The sequence below is a fragment of the Salvelinus alpinus genome, chromosome 21 (assembly GCF_045679555.1).
Source record: "Salvelinus alpinus chromosome 21, SLU_Salpinus.1, whole genome shotgun sequence".
Lineage (NCBI taxonomy): Eukaryota > Metazoa > Chordata > Actinopteri > Salmoniformes > Salmonidae > Salvelinus > Salvelinus alpinus.
Genome location: NC_092106.1, coordinates 34,111,645 through 34,126,579, shown reverse-complemented (window position 1 = coordinate 34,126,579; position 14,935 = coordinate 34,111,645). Strand labels below are relative to the sequence as shown.

The window sequence follows — 14,935 nt, the reverse complement described above, 5'->3', positions numbered from 1 at the left end:
CCGCCTAGCTACAGACTGTATTGATCCAGAAATGGCACCGCCTAGCTACAGACTGTATTGATCCAGAAATGGCACCACCTAGCTACAGACTGTGTTGATCCAGAAATGGCACCGCCTAGCTACAGACTGTATTGATCCAGAAATGGCACCGCCTAGCTACAGACTGTATTGATCCAGAAATGGCACTGCCTAGCTACAGACTGTATTGATCCAGAAATGGCACTGCCTAGCTACAGACTGTATTGATCCAGAAATGGCACTGCCTAGCTACAGACTGTATTGATCCAGACATGGCACCGCCTAGCTACAGACTGTATTGATCCAGAAATGGCACCGCCTATCTGTATTTTAGAGAATAGGCTTCATATAGAGGTGGACTGGTAGTGACATTATGAGGTGATTTAAATTGCTAACGTTGGCTATAAATTGCTAACGTTAGAATAACGTTGGCTATAGAATAACGTTGGCTATAGAATAACGTTGGCTATAGAATAACGTTGGCTATAGAATAACATTGGCTATAGAATAACATTGGCTATAGAATAACGTTGGCTATAGAATAACATTGGCTATAGAATAACATTGGCTATAGAATAACATTGGCTATAGAATAACGTTGGCTATAGAATAACATTGGCTATAGAATAACATTGGCTATGGAATAACATTGGCTATAGAATAACGTTGGCTATAGAATAAGTATGAGATTAGCATATAATTGTGGGACGGTTATTACTCCCATTCACACATGGTGACAAGCAGGTGTCTGTATGATTATGTGTGTGTATGTGTGTGTGTGTCTGCCATTACCAGGGCTGAGGCTGGAATTGGACTGTCACTCAAACTCATGGAGATTAGTGGGAGTCGACAGGTGATTTCAAGTGAGAGGGAGGGAGAGAGAGAGGTGGAGAAAAATAGAGTGAATGGGAGGAGAGGGAGGGAGAGAGGTGGAGAGAGAGAGGTGGAGAGAAACAGAGAGAGAGGGGAGGAGTGGGAGGAGAGTCAGATAGAGGGCTGGGAGACAGGTAAAATTCAGAAGACAAATCACCCGGTCCTCATTCAATGTTCTCTTCCCTCAGGTAATGGAACATCGACTTGTACCACAAACACACGTACAAGCACGCATGTGCACGTACGCACACACACACAAAGTTACTTTCTCAAAAAAAGCAAGTGCCACTCCTTGAGAGCTTGGAGATTATTCAAATGTTACAGTATAGAGGTAATGCAGTGTGTGTGTGTGTCCTAATGTACAGAACACTTAATATGCCCATTAGCCTCAGAAAACCCGAATATGCCCAGGTACTGGATTCCTGAGTGTGAGAGAGTAAAACGGTGTTGACCTGTGTCAGAGAGAGAAAGAGAATGTGATTAAGTGAATTGGCCCATTAGTCTGTCGAAAAAGTACCTTCCACGTACTAAAATACTCTGGTTAAGTAGTAGATACTGTGCTCTCTCTCTCTCTCTCTCTCTCTCTCTCTCTCTCTCTCTCTCTCTCTCTCTCTCTCTCTCTCTCTCTCTCTCTCTCTCTCTCTCTCTCTCTCTCTCTCTCTCTCTCTCTCTCTCTCTCTCTCTCTCTCTCTCTCTCTCTCTCTCTCTCTCTCTCTCTCTCTCTCTCTCTCTGCATGCTGGGAGTGTTTTAGCGCAAGTTATTGCTGTTTGGGAAGTTTGCAAGTAAAATTTTTGGACTCACCGGAGCAGACTTTGGGATTATCGTTTAAAGTCAAGTATGACAACAGACTGTATATGGCTTATGCTAGTACGGGTAATCAACGGTGTTTTGAGTGTGGTGATGTTGGCCATAAGCGACATGCTTGCCCGAAAAGGGAGAAGACGGAGGGAGGGGCGCAGGTGGTCCTCGTAACACCTGGGCCAACTGATATAGGGAGAGGTGGACCGACAGTGGTTGAGCAGCCACAAGCTCCTGTTGCTGAGGAACAAGTTATCCGTGTTGAGGGCACGGAGTTGCAACTTGTACCAGAGGGAAATGTTATGCAGCAGAAAAATATTTTTATAGAAGGTAAGGATGTATCTGAAGAGTCATTGAGTCAAGAGTCAAGATTTTTTTGATGTTAATAAGTTTGTGAGGTCAGCTGTGATGTTACAGAAGACGGTGGGGTTAGACCAGTTGAGTGAGAAGAAGTGTTTTCGCTTGAGGAAATTTGTTACTGCTGCCACAGCAGCAAAAGGTAGTGGGAAACGTGGTCAGGTTAAGAGAAAATTAAAACAATGATGATGATCATGTCTCATAGGGTGTTTTTTTCTCTTTGTCTGGTTTCTCGGTGGTTTCTTCTGCTTTTCCTTTCTCTTTTCTATATGGAGGTACTAAGGGTAGGTTCTCTCAATATTAATGGGGGAAGGGACAGGAATAAGAGGGCTTGGGCATTAGAAGTAATAAAATAGAAAAGGCTTAATGTAGTTTTTCTACAGGAGACACATAGTGATGTGGCTAATGAGGTTGACTGGGGTATGTGGTGGGAGGGGCAGCATATACTCAGTCATGGTGCTAATTTCAGTGCTGGGGTGGCAATCTTGTTTTCCTCAGGCTTAGGGGTGACTGTGGTATCTACAACAGAGATTGTCAAGGGTCGGGTTTTATTGGTCAAGGTGGATGTTATGTTTTTATTTTTATTTTATTTGTATGTTTATGCTCCTAGTGAGGGTACAGGGTGAATTGTTGGTTTTGATAAAATAAAGGAAACCTTAAGACAGTGTGACCAAGAGGGGTGTATGGTTTTAGGGGGGGACTGGAACTGTACAGTGGATTTTACTGTTGATTGCACCGTTGAAGAACCTCACCTGCGGTCAGCCACTTGCCTGTCTGGCCTATTAACTGAGTTTGAGCTTTCTGATGTGTGGAGAGTAAGGAATGCAAAAGTTAGGCAGTACACATGGTTGAAAGTTAATGAAGGTGGTGTCCGTGCAGCAAGGTTAGACATGTTGTATGTATCTGATCACTACTGCAGTAGGGTTGGAAGGTTAGACAGGTTGTATGTATCTGATCACTACTGCAGTAGGGTTGGAAGGTTAGACAGGTTGTATGTATCTGAGCAATACTGTAGTAGGGTTGGAAGGTGTGACATTACTCCTGTGGGTTTCTCTGATCATCATATTGTTACTGTTGATATTCACTTGTCCTGTCCACGAAGGTCATCATCTTATTGGTATTTTAATGTTAAATTGTTACATTATGTCATGTTTTGTTAAAGGTTTTTGTTGTTTTGGGAAAAATGGAGGGTTAGGAAAGGACATTTTGAGTCCTTGAGACAATGGTGGGAGGTTGGGAAGGCCCAAATACGATTATTTTGTCAACAGTATACTGCCCTGTCTCGTATTGAAGTTAAAGAGACTATCAAGGCCCTTGAACAGGACATCAAATCTATTGAATTGAAGCTGCTCACTCAGAACGACCCTGGACTAGTCATGAACTTAAAGGACAAGAGACATGAACTGAGGTCGTTTCTGCATGAAAGTGAAGGGTGCCTTGATTAGGTCTCGTTTCGCTTCCCTCAAGGATATGGATGCTCCTAGCGCTTAAAAAAAAAACCTAGGACAGTCGACATTGCAACGTAAACAGATGGTCTGTCTTCGTCTCCCTGATGGGAAGGTGACCACGGATGACAGTGAAATGCGTCAACATGCCATGGATTTCTACTCTGCCCTCTATAAGGCAGAGGATTGTGACTTTCTGTGTACTGAACAGTTGTTACACGGTCTTCCTCAATTGGGACCTGAGCAGAGAGTCGCATTGGACTCTGACATTACACTGCAAGAGCTGTCCACAGCAGTTATGCAGCTCTCAACAGGCCGAGCCCCTGGCATTGATGGTTTACCATCTGAGTTGATGGTTTACCATCTGAGTGGTCAATAGACCACTTTTGGGGGTCTATTGGGGAGGATTTTTATGAAGTGGTGTGTGAATCTTTTCATGAGGGTTCTCTTCCTGTATCCTGTCAACGGGTGGTGCTTTCACTGTTGCCAAAAAAGGGAGATTTGGCTCTCATAAAAAATTGGAGACCTGTTGCTTTGCTGTGCGCAGAATATAAAATTGTTTCTAAATGTCTCTCAAAACAGGTTGAAAGAGTATCTGGGATTGTTGGTCCACAAGGACCAGTCTTACTGTGTACCTGACTGCTCTATTGTTGACAACTTGTTTTTAATAAGAGATGTTTTAGACATTTATAAATTGTCTGATGTAAATGTGGGTTTACTTTCTTTGGATCAGGAGAAGGCCTTTGACCGTGTGGACCACCAGTACTTGTTCAAAACAATGAAAGCCTTTGGGGATGTTTTTTTGTCTTGGATGAATTTACTGTATGCTGGGGCCTCGTGTATGGTGAAGGTGGGGGGTGGTTTGGGTTGCCCCATCCCTGTCCAAAGGGGCATCAGGCAGGGATGCCCAATTTCAGGGCAGTTATTTAGTCTGGCGATTGAACCAATGCTTTGTTTTTTAAGAGCGAAGCTTACTGGTTTCTCTGTGCCTGGTGTAATGAAGGGTCCCACGATAGTACTGTCTGCGTATGCAGATGACGTGACAGTTTTTATTACAGGTGGTGAGGATGTTAAGGTTCTCTCAAACGCTTTAAAGGTGTATGAAGGGGCCTCCTCAGTTAGAGTCAATTGGGGAAAGAGTGAAGCGCTGTGGGCAGATCAGCTTCAGATGGGGTCCGCTCCACGGTTACCAGGGGTGCTTCAGTGGGGCAGAGACGGGATGAAGACTTTGGGGGTATTTCTAGGCTTCGATGTCTTTCAGAAAAAGAACTGGGAGGGTGTAGTGGAGAAAGTGTGTGCCAGACTGTCAAGGTGGAAATGGGTGCTGCCCCAGCTGTCTTATAGGGGTAGGGTACTGGTAGCTAATAATCTTGCTGCCTCTACCCTGTGGCACAGACTAATGATTTTGCAGCCACCAAAAGGTCTGATACAAGAGCTTCAGAGGACCCTTGTTAATTTCTTCTGGTCCGGACAACACTGGATTAAAGCTGCAGCCCTGTACCTGCCACTACACGAGGGTGGGCAAGGCCTGGTGGACATTTCCTCTAGGATCATGGCTTTCCGGCTTCAAGCAGCCCAGAGACTGTTGTACAGTGACGGTTCTAGCTGGGTCGACACAGCCTATACATTGATGAGGAGAGCGGGCTGTTTGGGCTTAGACAAGCACATTGTCCTCTTAAAGCTGGAGGGGGGTGATTTGCCTGTCCTGACTACATTTTATGAGTCTGTTATGCAGGCTTGGAGGGTTCTTGTCAAGTCCCGTAAGGCCTGCACGCCACCAAGGATGTGGCTTTTTGAAGAGCCTCTTTTTCACAACACTGCCATCCAGTCCCGTGCTCTGGGTTCAGCCAGCCTACGTTCATGCCTGTTAGGTGTGGGGTGTACTAAGCTGGGTCATCTGATGCGGAACAGAAATAGATCGTTAGAGGAGCTGGGAGAAAGAGCAGGGATCCGATCATCTCGCCTACTGAGGAAGGTCGTCGCTGAGGTCTGTGACTCCTTGCCAGTACTTCATCTGCAGTATGTGACTGACACTTCCAATTCTGATCGGTGGACGGAGGGTCTGGATTATGTGTTCCCTGCACTGATTGTTAGTGCTGCGGCGGGGACATTCGAGGAGGACGTGGGGATGCTGCTTTCCTTTGATACCCCGGAGCTGGGGGAGTTCAAGGAGGTGGGAAAGTAGGCCATGTACAGAATATGTGTAAAGGTGTCCCATGCCTCTTCCCTGGAAGGTGTAAAATCGACGAGGTGGGTGGGTGTGCTTGGTCCAGGTGCTTCCCCAAAAGGCTGTTGGCGATCATTATACAAACTGCCTATTGATAAGAGGACAGCTGACCTCCAATGGAGGATAATACATGGAGCTATAGCCACCAATATGTATCTGGTACACCTGGATCCTACTGTTGGGGAGCGGTGTCCATTCTGTGCTGAGTCTGAAACTCTGGCACATTTGTTTGTACAGTGTCCCAGGTTAGTCGGGATGATTGACCTGATTGACCTGATCACTAATTGGTTCTCAGCGTTGGGAGAGGTTTTCTCCTCCCAACTGTATATATTTGGGCCAAAGTACAGGTTTAGTCAAAAGGGTCTGTCTCTCTGTCTCTCTCTCTCTCTCTCTCTCTCTCTCTCTCTCTCTCTCTCTCTCTCTCTCTCTCTCTCTCTCTCTCTCTCTCTCTCTCTCTCTCTCTCTCTCTCTCTCTCTCTCTCTCTCTCTCTCTCTCTCTCTCTCTCTCGAAACTGTCTTTCCTTAAATCCACATCCCTAAAGGTATGTGGATGGTGGACATTAATATTTCAATAAACTGCATTCTGAGGTTATCAATAATAAAATGCTATATTCTTATAAATATTCTAAAAATAAAGCCTGACTTTTTCCCCCGTTGAAGCATTAAAGTTTAATATGCAGCAAACCGCCAGTCTCCCACACAAAATGTAGCTATATGAAGGCTGACCAAGAGGTCGTACTTAGTGTGCGGTTGTGTGTGTGTGTGTTTCTTTGACACATCTTTAGCTCCCCTCTCACACTAGACGCCAGTGTATGTCACAATAGTACAATAGAGAGAGGCTGTCTGACACTGAGTCAACTGGTTTGAATCACAACACTCAGTATGACCCAACAGCTTCTGAGACAGGACAAAAGCACTCTGACATTAGAGACAGATGGGTTGGCAGACACACACAGACACGCACATGCACACACACACATGCACCCATACACAAACACGCACACATACACACACTCACCGTGGTGAGATGTCGCAGCCCTGCTGCATGAAGGCCCCCAGTGAGAACCAGAGTGAATTGAAGATGCCGAACTCATTGGGTGGCTGGTCAGTGGGGCCTGGCTCAGTAGAGCCTTCCTCTGGCTCCTCTGCATGCCACTCATATGGACTGAAACGACTCACCTGGGGACAGAGGAAAGGGGCTAGTTACAAGGTGTCCAGGCTTTTATTCCAGTCCAGCTCTACACAGCTGATTCAGCTGATTGTGGTCACACACACACTCACCAGAAACAGCACCACACTGACTCCTATGTAAGCGAAGACGATACACATCCAGATCTCGTAGGCCAGAGGGTCCAGGAAGGAGAACACTCCAGGTTTAGACTTCTGGGGCTTCTTGATCATGATGGAGATCCCCAAGGACATGAAGGGCTTAGAGAAGTCTATCACCTCCTCACGGACCAGGGTTATAGTCAGAGGGGCGACCGCTATCTCTGCTTTCTACAGGACGGGGTGAGGGGGGGGAAGGGAAGGGATGGTGGAGGATGGGGGAGAGAGAGCGGGGGGGAGGGGAAATCATTCATAAAGGCCAGACACAGGAAACCAGAATACAAATCAACCATCAAGGTTTTTCTTCCAATCCACCACATACACCAGGGAGAAAACATCCTTATTTTAGTGCTGCAACAATTCATCTTGGATTCATATAATCAACAATACAGTACCTACTACATGCATTTTCCCTACAAGAGAAGAAAGAGTATGAGAGAATTAAGAGATAGACAAAGGGAACAATAGAGAGCTGAAGAGAGAGAAACAGAGTGTGTGAGACAGACAGAGAGAAACAGAGTGTGTGAGACAGACAGAGAGAAACAGAGTGTGTGAGACAGACAGAGAGAAACAGAGTGTGTGAGACAGACAGAGCGAGAGAGACGGAGAGAAATAGAGAGAGAGAGAAAGTTAGAGAGGGAGAAAGTAAGAGAGGGAGAGAGGATGAGGGACAGATAAATACATTATCTCCCCTCAGCTAGAACAGATCAATGATTGGACACGACTGGGAATGTTTAGAATTATTCAAAGCGAATGAATTCTGGGATTGGTAATGACTCATTTTACAGAATGCTTACGGAGCGAGAACACACATTCATGTACAGTCGCTGGAGTAGAACACACACACACACACACACACACACACACACACACACACACACACACACACACACACACACACACACACACACACACACACGACACAGTCACACACACAGCACTGACTTACACATGCACACATGCAGATCAGTCATCGACTGATCACAGTCACTACTCACACATGTGTCTGCTGGCAGGCAGCTGGAGGAAATATGACTGAATCCTGGGAGAAATGAAGCACAGTGGACGAGAGAGAAAATCAAGCAGCAGACTAGAGCTATTATTTAGATAGGGGTCAGAGACAAAGCCGGGACGGGGGCGAGGGGTTAGTTGTTTCCAAAGTGAATGCCAGCAAGGGTACAGTAGGCACAATACTTTCAAGTTGCAAGTTTTAATGTCACATGCACAACTACAGTGAAATGCCTTTCCTGCCGCTCTAAACCCCACAATGCAGTAATCAATAACAATGTGATTCAAAAATTAACACGGTAGAACAAAAAAACACAAGATATAAAAATAGGAAATAAGAAGAACACGGTAAAGAGTTACAGTTCATTCAAGGAAATCAGTCAACTGAATAAATGCAGGCCCTAATCTATGGATTTCACATGACTGGGAAGAAAGATATGCATCTGTTGGTCACAGATAAAAAAAGAAAGAAGTGGATCCTTAAAAAGAACCTTCGAAATAAAGAAGTGGATCAGAAAACCAGTCAGTGTCTGGTGTGACAACCATTTGCCTCATGCAGCACGACATCTCTCCTTTGCATAGAGTGGATCAGGCGGTTGATTGTGACCTGTGGAATAAATGTCCCGCTGCTCTTCAATGGCTGTGTGAAGTTGCTGGATATTATCGGGAACTGGAACAGGCTGTCGTACACATTCTTTCCGGAGCATGCCAAACATGTTCAATGGGTGACATGTCTGGTGATTATGCAGGCCATGGAAGAACTTTGATATTTCCAGCTTCCAGGAATTGTGTTCAGATCCTTGCGACATTGGGCCGTGCGTTATCATACTGAACCATAAGGTGATGGCGGAGGATGAATGGCACGACAATATGCCTCAGGATCTCTTCACGGTATCTGTGTGCATTCAAATTACCATTGATAAAATGCAATTGTGTTCGTTGTCCGTAGCTTATGTCTGTCCATACCATAACCCCACCGCAACCATGGGGCACTCTGTTCACAACGTTGACATCAGTAAACCGCTCGGCCACATGATGCCATACGTCTTCCATCTGCCCGGTACAGTTGAAACCGGGATTCATCCATGAAAGCACACTTCTCCAGCGTGCCACTGGCCATTGAAGGTGATCATTTCCCACTGAAGTCGGTTATGAGGCCGAACTGCAGTCAGGTCAACGCCCTGGGGAAGACGAATACGCAGATGAGCTTCCCTGAGATGCTTTCTGACATTTTGTGAAGACATTCTTCAGTTGTGCAAATCCACAGTTTCATGAGCTGGTGGCTGGTCTCAGACAATCCTGCAGGTGAAGAAGCCGGATTTGGATGACCTGGGCTGGCGTGGTTACACGTGGTCTGCGGTTGTGACCACGGTTTGGACATACTGCCAAATTCTCTAAAACAACGTTGGAGGAAGCTTATGATAGATACATTAACATTAATTTCTGCACATTTTACAGTGGCTTTTATTGTCATCAGCACAAGGTGTGTAATGATCATGCTGTGTAATCAGCTCTTGATATGCCACATCTGTCAAGTGGATTGATTATCTTCGCAAAGTAGAAATGCTCACTAACAGGGATGTAAACAAATTTGTGCACAACATTTGAGAGAAATAAGCTTTTTGTGTGTGTGAAACATTTCTGGGATCTTTTATTTCAGCTCATGAAACATGGGACCAAAACTTTACATGTTACATTTATATTTTTGTTCCTTATACTGTATATACACAGGGTCAGTTCCAGTACCATATTTTCAATGCACCGGGATATTGGATAGATCGTTTACCACCCTTGGTTTAGATAACTATGTTAATGAATAACTCGTCTGAGAGGTCATGATCCCAGTTTGTGTTATTTAGGACAGTGTTTCTTTATCCTGGTCCTGGGGACCCAGGGTGCACATTTTAGATTTTGTCCTAGCATTACACACCTGATTCCACTAATGAAAGGTTTGATGATGAGTTGATTAGTGGAATCAGATCTGTAGTGATTGGGTAAAAACTAAATGTATCCCTTTGGGTCCCCAGGACTAGGATTAAGAAACACTGCTTTACGCACATCTCCTGGATAATAGGGGTGCTGAGGGTGCTGCAGCCCCTGATGAATAAAAAAATTATAATAAAATTAAAAAAATGGGCTGAAATGTCTTGTCTGTCTAATTAAAAAGTACCTTGACAGTATCTAACAATATAGATAAACTTTGTCAATAGGGGGAGCTGTTAGCACTTATTTTTTTTTGACATTGCCAAATTAAACTGCCTAGTACTCAATTCTTGCTCGTACAATATGCATATTATTGTTATTATTGGATAGAAAACACTCTCTAGTTTCTATAGACGTTTGAATTATGTCTCTGAGTGAAACAGAACTCATTCTACAGCACTTTTCCTGATATGGAGTCAGATTTCAGAAATGTTGGCCTCTGGTCCCAGGTCAGTTTTAAAGTCCCTGTAATTCCTATGAGGATACAAACACTGCCCATGCCTTCCTCTAGATGTCAGTAAGAGGTGACAATTTGAATGGAGTCGATTGCGCAATCAGGGCCAGTATAAAACAGAAAAGACCGGAAGGAGCTGTCTTTTCCTGCTGCGTCTTGCGCGCGATGGACGTCGGATTTGCTCTCTTTCCAAGCGTTGGTTTAGCCACTTATATATCGCCGGTCATGTTTTTACTCGTTATAGGTGTTAAAAACATCATAAGGTAGTTAATTTAAACCGTTTTATAGCAATTTATATCCGTTTAGTGCGATTTTGAGGCATTGCTTTGTGATGCATATTGAAGCACCGGGCACGTTTCGGGGTCCCGGTCGAACGTTAGTGGTCATTTCGACGGACAAGAGGACAGCTTTCGACCAAAAGAAGATTAGACCCAAGAAAGGATACATTGCCCAAGATACTGATGGAAGAACAGCTCACAGTAAGAACTATTTATGATGATAAATCGTTGTTCTGTCGAAAAATTTAATACGCATATTCCGCCATTTTGTTTGGTATAGCTTCGCTTGGCGAACCCTGTATTGCACAGTAAGGATAATTTTAGAAATGTTATTCAGCGATTGCATTAAGAACTAATTTGTCTTTCGATTGCTGTCCACCCTATATTTTTTAGTCAAGTTTACGATTAGTTATTCATTACGCCAGATCACTGTCCAAAATGGCCCCCGACATTTTCAGGCTAGTTTTGCTAGTATTGTCATGTTATAACCACGGTTTTTTGTGGCTAAATATGCACATTTTCGAACAAACTGTATATGTATGTTGTAAAATGATGTTACAGGAGTGTCATCGGAAGAATTCTGAGAAGGTTAGTGAAAAAATTAATACATTTTGGCGATGATTACGTTATCCCTCTCTTTGGCTTGTATCAATGCTCGGGTAACGTTTGCACATGTGGTATGCTAATATAACGATTTATTGTGTTTTCGCTGTAAAACGCTTAGAAAATCTGAAATATTGTCTGAATTCACAAGAACTGTGTCTTTCCATTGCTATGCTTTGTCTATTTTTATGAAATGTTTTATGATGAGTAAATTGGTCATACACGTTGCTCTCTGTAGTAATTCTAGTCGAGTTGTGATGGTGGGTGCAATTGTAAACTGTGATTTCTACCTGAAATATGCACATTTTTCTAACAAAACCTATCCTATACCATAAATATGTTATCAGACTGTCATCTGATGAGGTTTTGTCTTGGTTAGTGGCTATCAATATCTTTATTTGGCCGAATTGGTGATAGCTAGTGGTGTTGAGAAAAAATGGTGGACAAAGAAAAGTGGTGTATTTTGCTAACGTGGTTAGCTAATATATTTACATATTGTGTCTTCCCTGTAAAACATTTTAAAAAACAGAAATGATGGGTTTATTCACAAGATCTGTATCTTTCATCTGGTGTCTTGGACTTGTGATTTAATGATATTTAGATGCTACTATTTACTTGTGAAGCTATGCTAGCTATGCTAATCAGTGTGGGGGGGGTGGGGGGTGCTCCCGGATCCGGGTTTCTGAGGCAGTAAAAGTTAATAGGATCTAACTATCCTCAGTATAACTACATCAAACTCCAAGATAAGATGCAAGGAAATAAAAGTAACAATTTCCAAACATCACTCCTTCCCGTCCTCTCTCCATCCTTACCCCATAGACCAGTTCTCCCACCATGCCATTCCAGATCTTGGTCTCGGGGTCTCTGGCTCCGTACTTGCCGTCAGGGACGATGGCGATCTTGTACTTGATGCCGATGTGTTTGGCGATCTCTGAGGCCAAGTCCACGCAGTAGCCCTCGAACTGGTCATTCCCCTCAAACATCTCCCAGTTCTTCTTCAGCATCACATAAGGACCCTCCTACACCCACAAACACACCAATCAGAGACAGAGAGGGGGGCACGGGGAGGTCAAACTGACCAATCAACTCACATTGACCACTGACCAACAAATCAGGGACTTCTGGAGTGGAATGAGCTTTTTGGAATGGCATGCAGCCAGTGCCAAAGCCTCCACTGGATGACAGGATTGCAGTGATGGAGACAAAAGATACATTTTATGGCAACCTAAGAACATTTTAAAAGGCCACTGTGTGACGAGCCGTGTGTTACAGTGGCTTGCAAAATTATTCACCCCTTTGGCATTTTTCTATTTTGTTGCCTGACAACCTGTAATTAAAATGGATTTTTAGGGGGTTTGCCTCATTTGATTAACACAACATGCCTACCACTTTGATGATGCAAAATATTTTTTATTGTGATACAAACAAGAAATAAGACAAAAAAACAGAAAACTTGAGCGTGCATAACTATTCACCCCCTCAAAGTCAATACTTTCTAGAGGCACCTTTTGTAGCAATTACAGCAGCAAGTCTCTTGGAGTATGTCTCTATAAGCTTGGCACATCTAGCCACTAGGATTTTTGCCCATTCATCATGGCAAAACTGCTCCAGCTCTTTCAAGTTGGATGGGTTCTGCTGGGGTACAGCAATCTTAAAGTCATACCACAGATTCTCCATTGGATTGAGGTCTGGGCTTTGACTATGCCATTCCAAGACATTTATATGTTTCCCCTTAAACCACTTGAGTGTTGCTTTAGCAGTATGCTTAGGGTCATTGCCCTGCAGGAAGGTGAACCTCCGTCCCACTCTCGGGGTGATGAGAGGTGTTGGGTTTGTGCCAGACATAGTGTTTTCTTTGATGGCCAAAAAGCTCAATTTTAGTATCATCCTACCAGAGTACCTTCTTCCATATGTTTGGGGAGTCTCCCACATGCCTTTTGGCAAACACAAGACGTGTTTGCTTATTTTTTTCTTTAAGCAATGTCATTTTTTCTGGCCACTCTTCCGTAAAGCCCAGCTATGTGGAGTGTACAGCTTAAAGTAGTCCTATGGACAAATACTCCAATCTCTGCTGTGGAGCTTTGCAGCTCTTTCAGGGTTATCTTTGGTCTCTTTGTTGCCTCTCTGATCAATACCCTCCTTGCCTGGTCTGTGAGATTTGGTGGGCTGCCTTCTCTTGGCAGGTTTGTTGTGGTGCCATATTCTTTCCATTTTTTAATAATAGATTTAATTGTGCTCCGTTGGGTTGTTCAAAGTATCTGATATTTTTTTATAACCCAACCCTGATCTGTACTTCTCTACAACTTTGTCCCTGACCTGTTTGGAGAGCTCCTTGGTCTTCATGTTGCCGCTTGCTTGGTGGTGCCCCTTGCTTAGTGGTGTTGCAGACTCTGGGGCCTTTCAGAACAGGTGTATATATACGGAGATCATGTGACAGATCATGTGACACTTAGATTGCACACAGGTGAACTTTATAACTAATTATGTGACTTCTGAAGATAATTGGTTGCACCAGATCTTATTTAGGGGCTTCATAGCAAAGGAGGTGAATACATATACACGCACCGTTTTTCCGTTATTTTTTTTTTCATTTCACTTCACTAATTTTGAATATTTTGTGTATGTCCATTACATGAAATCCAAATAAAAATCTATTTAAATTACAGGTTGTAATGCAACAAAATGGGAAAATGCCAAGGGGGGTGAATACTTTCGCAAGGTACTGTATATCCTCAAGGTCTGTGATTGGTGCCAAGTTTATGTTCCCTGGCTTCCCTCTAAGACTAAGCATCTCCTATGGGAGAAAAAGCTGACTCCACACAGATGATGTATCTTAAAAAAAACAAATGAACAACAGAAAAGTAGAAGAGAGAGGTAACCAGTTATAGAGCAGAGAGGGAGCAGGTCTGGAGGTAGACACACAGGGAAGGTGTATTCTCTGTCTGGAGAGAACCTTTATACCTCAAACAGGAGAAATTAGCAGTAAGAAAACACAAACACACAAGCAAGCAAGCACACACACAAACAAACACAGGCGCACACTCACACAAACACACAAGCAAGCACACACACAAACACAGGCGCGCACACACACACACACACACACACACACACACACACACACACACACACACACACACACACACACACACACACACACACACACACACACACACACACACACACACACACACACACACACACACACACACACACACACACACACACACACACACACTCATCAGGAGCTTGTGGTTCCAGAGAGACACCCAGGTGGTAAAACACCTGAGGACCCTTCCTCTAGTCTACAGGACAATCCTTTGATGTAGCAGATTAGACTTCCAGATTCAAATGAATGAAGGTATGGAATGTGAAAGGAAGCTAATATAGTATTCACACATAGGCTTTCAAATGGTTTATACATATATCAAATGAATTGAAATAGCTGTATAAACACTATATGAAATACATTTAAAATCAAATCCATGTACATGTGTTCCTTTATGATGTTAATTTACAAATGAAATGGATACATTTCAAGAGACTCCATCCCTGGCTCACCAA

At 43.7% G+C, this 14,935-nt stretch overlaps 1 protein-coding gene across 7 annotated transcripts in view; it reads right to left on the bottom strand.

Annotated features, from left to right (window-relative positions):
• LOC139548272 (glutamate receptor 4-like) overlaps nucleotides 1–14,935 on the bottom strand; it is a 171,160-nt gene that overhangs the window by 84,476 nt on the left and 71,749 nt on the right. For all 7 annotated transcript variants that reach the window (XR_011669685.1, XM_071357841.1, XM_071357837.1 and 4 more), the window contains exons 11-13: nucleotides 12,184–12,390; nucleotides 7,001–7,216; nucleotides 6,738–6,898 (exon numbers count right to left, since the gene is read on the bottom strand). Coding sequence is in view for 6 of the 7 variants with exons in the window: in XM_071357841.1 (XP_071213942.1) it covers nucleotides 6,738–6,898; nucleotides 7,001–7,216; nucleotides 12,184–12,390 (584 nt within the window). In the remaining variant the exon portion in view is untranslated. The remainder of the gene's footprint in view (nucleotides 1–6,737; nucleotides 6,899–7,000; nucleotides 7,217–12,183; nucleotides 12,391–14,935) is intronic.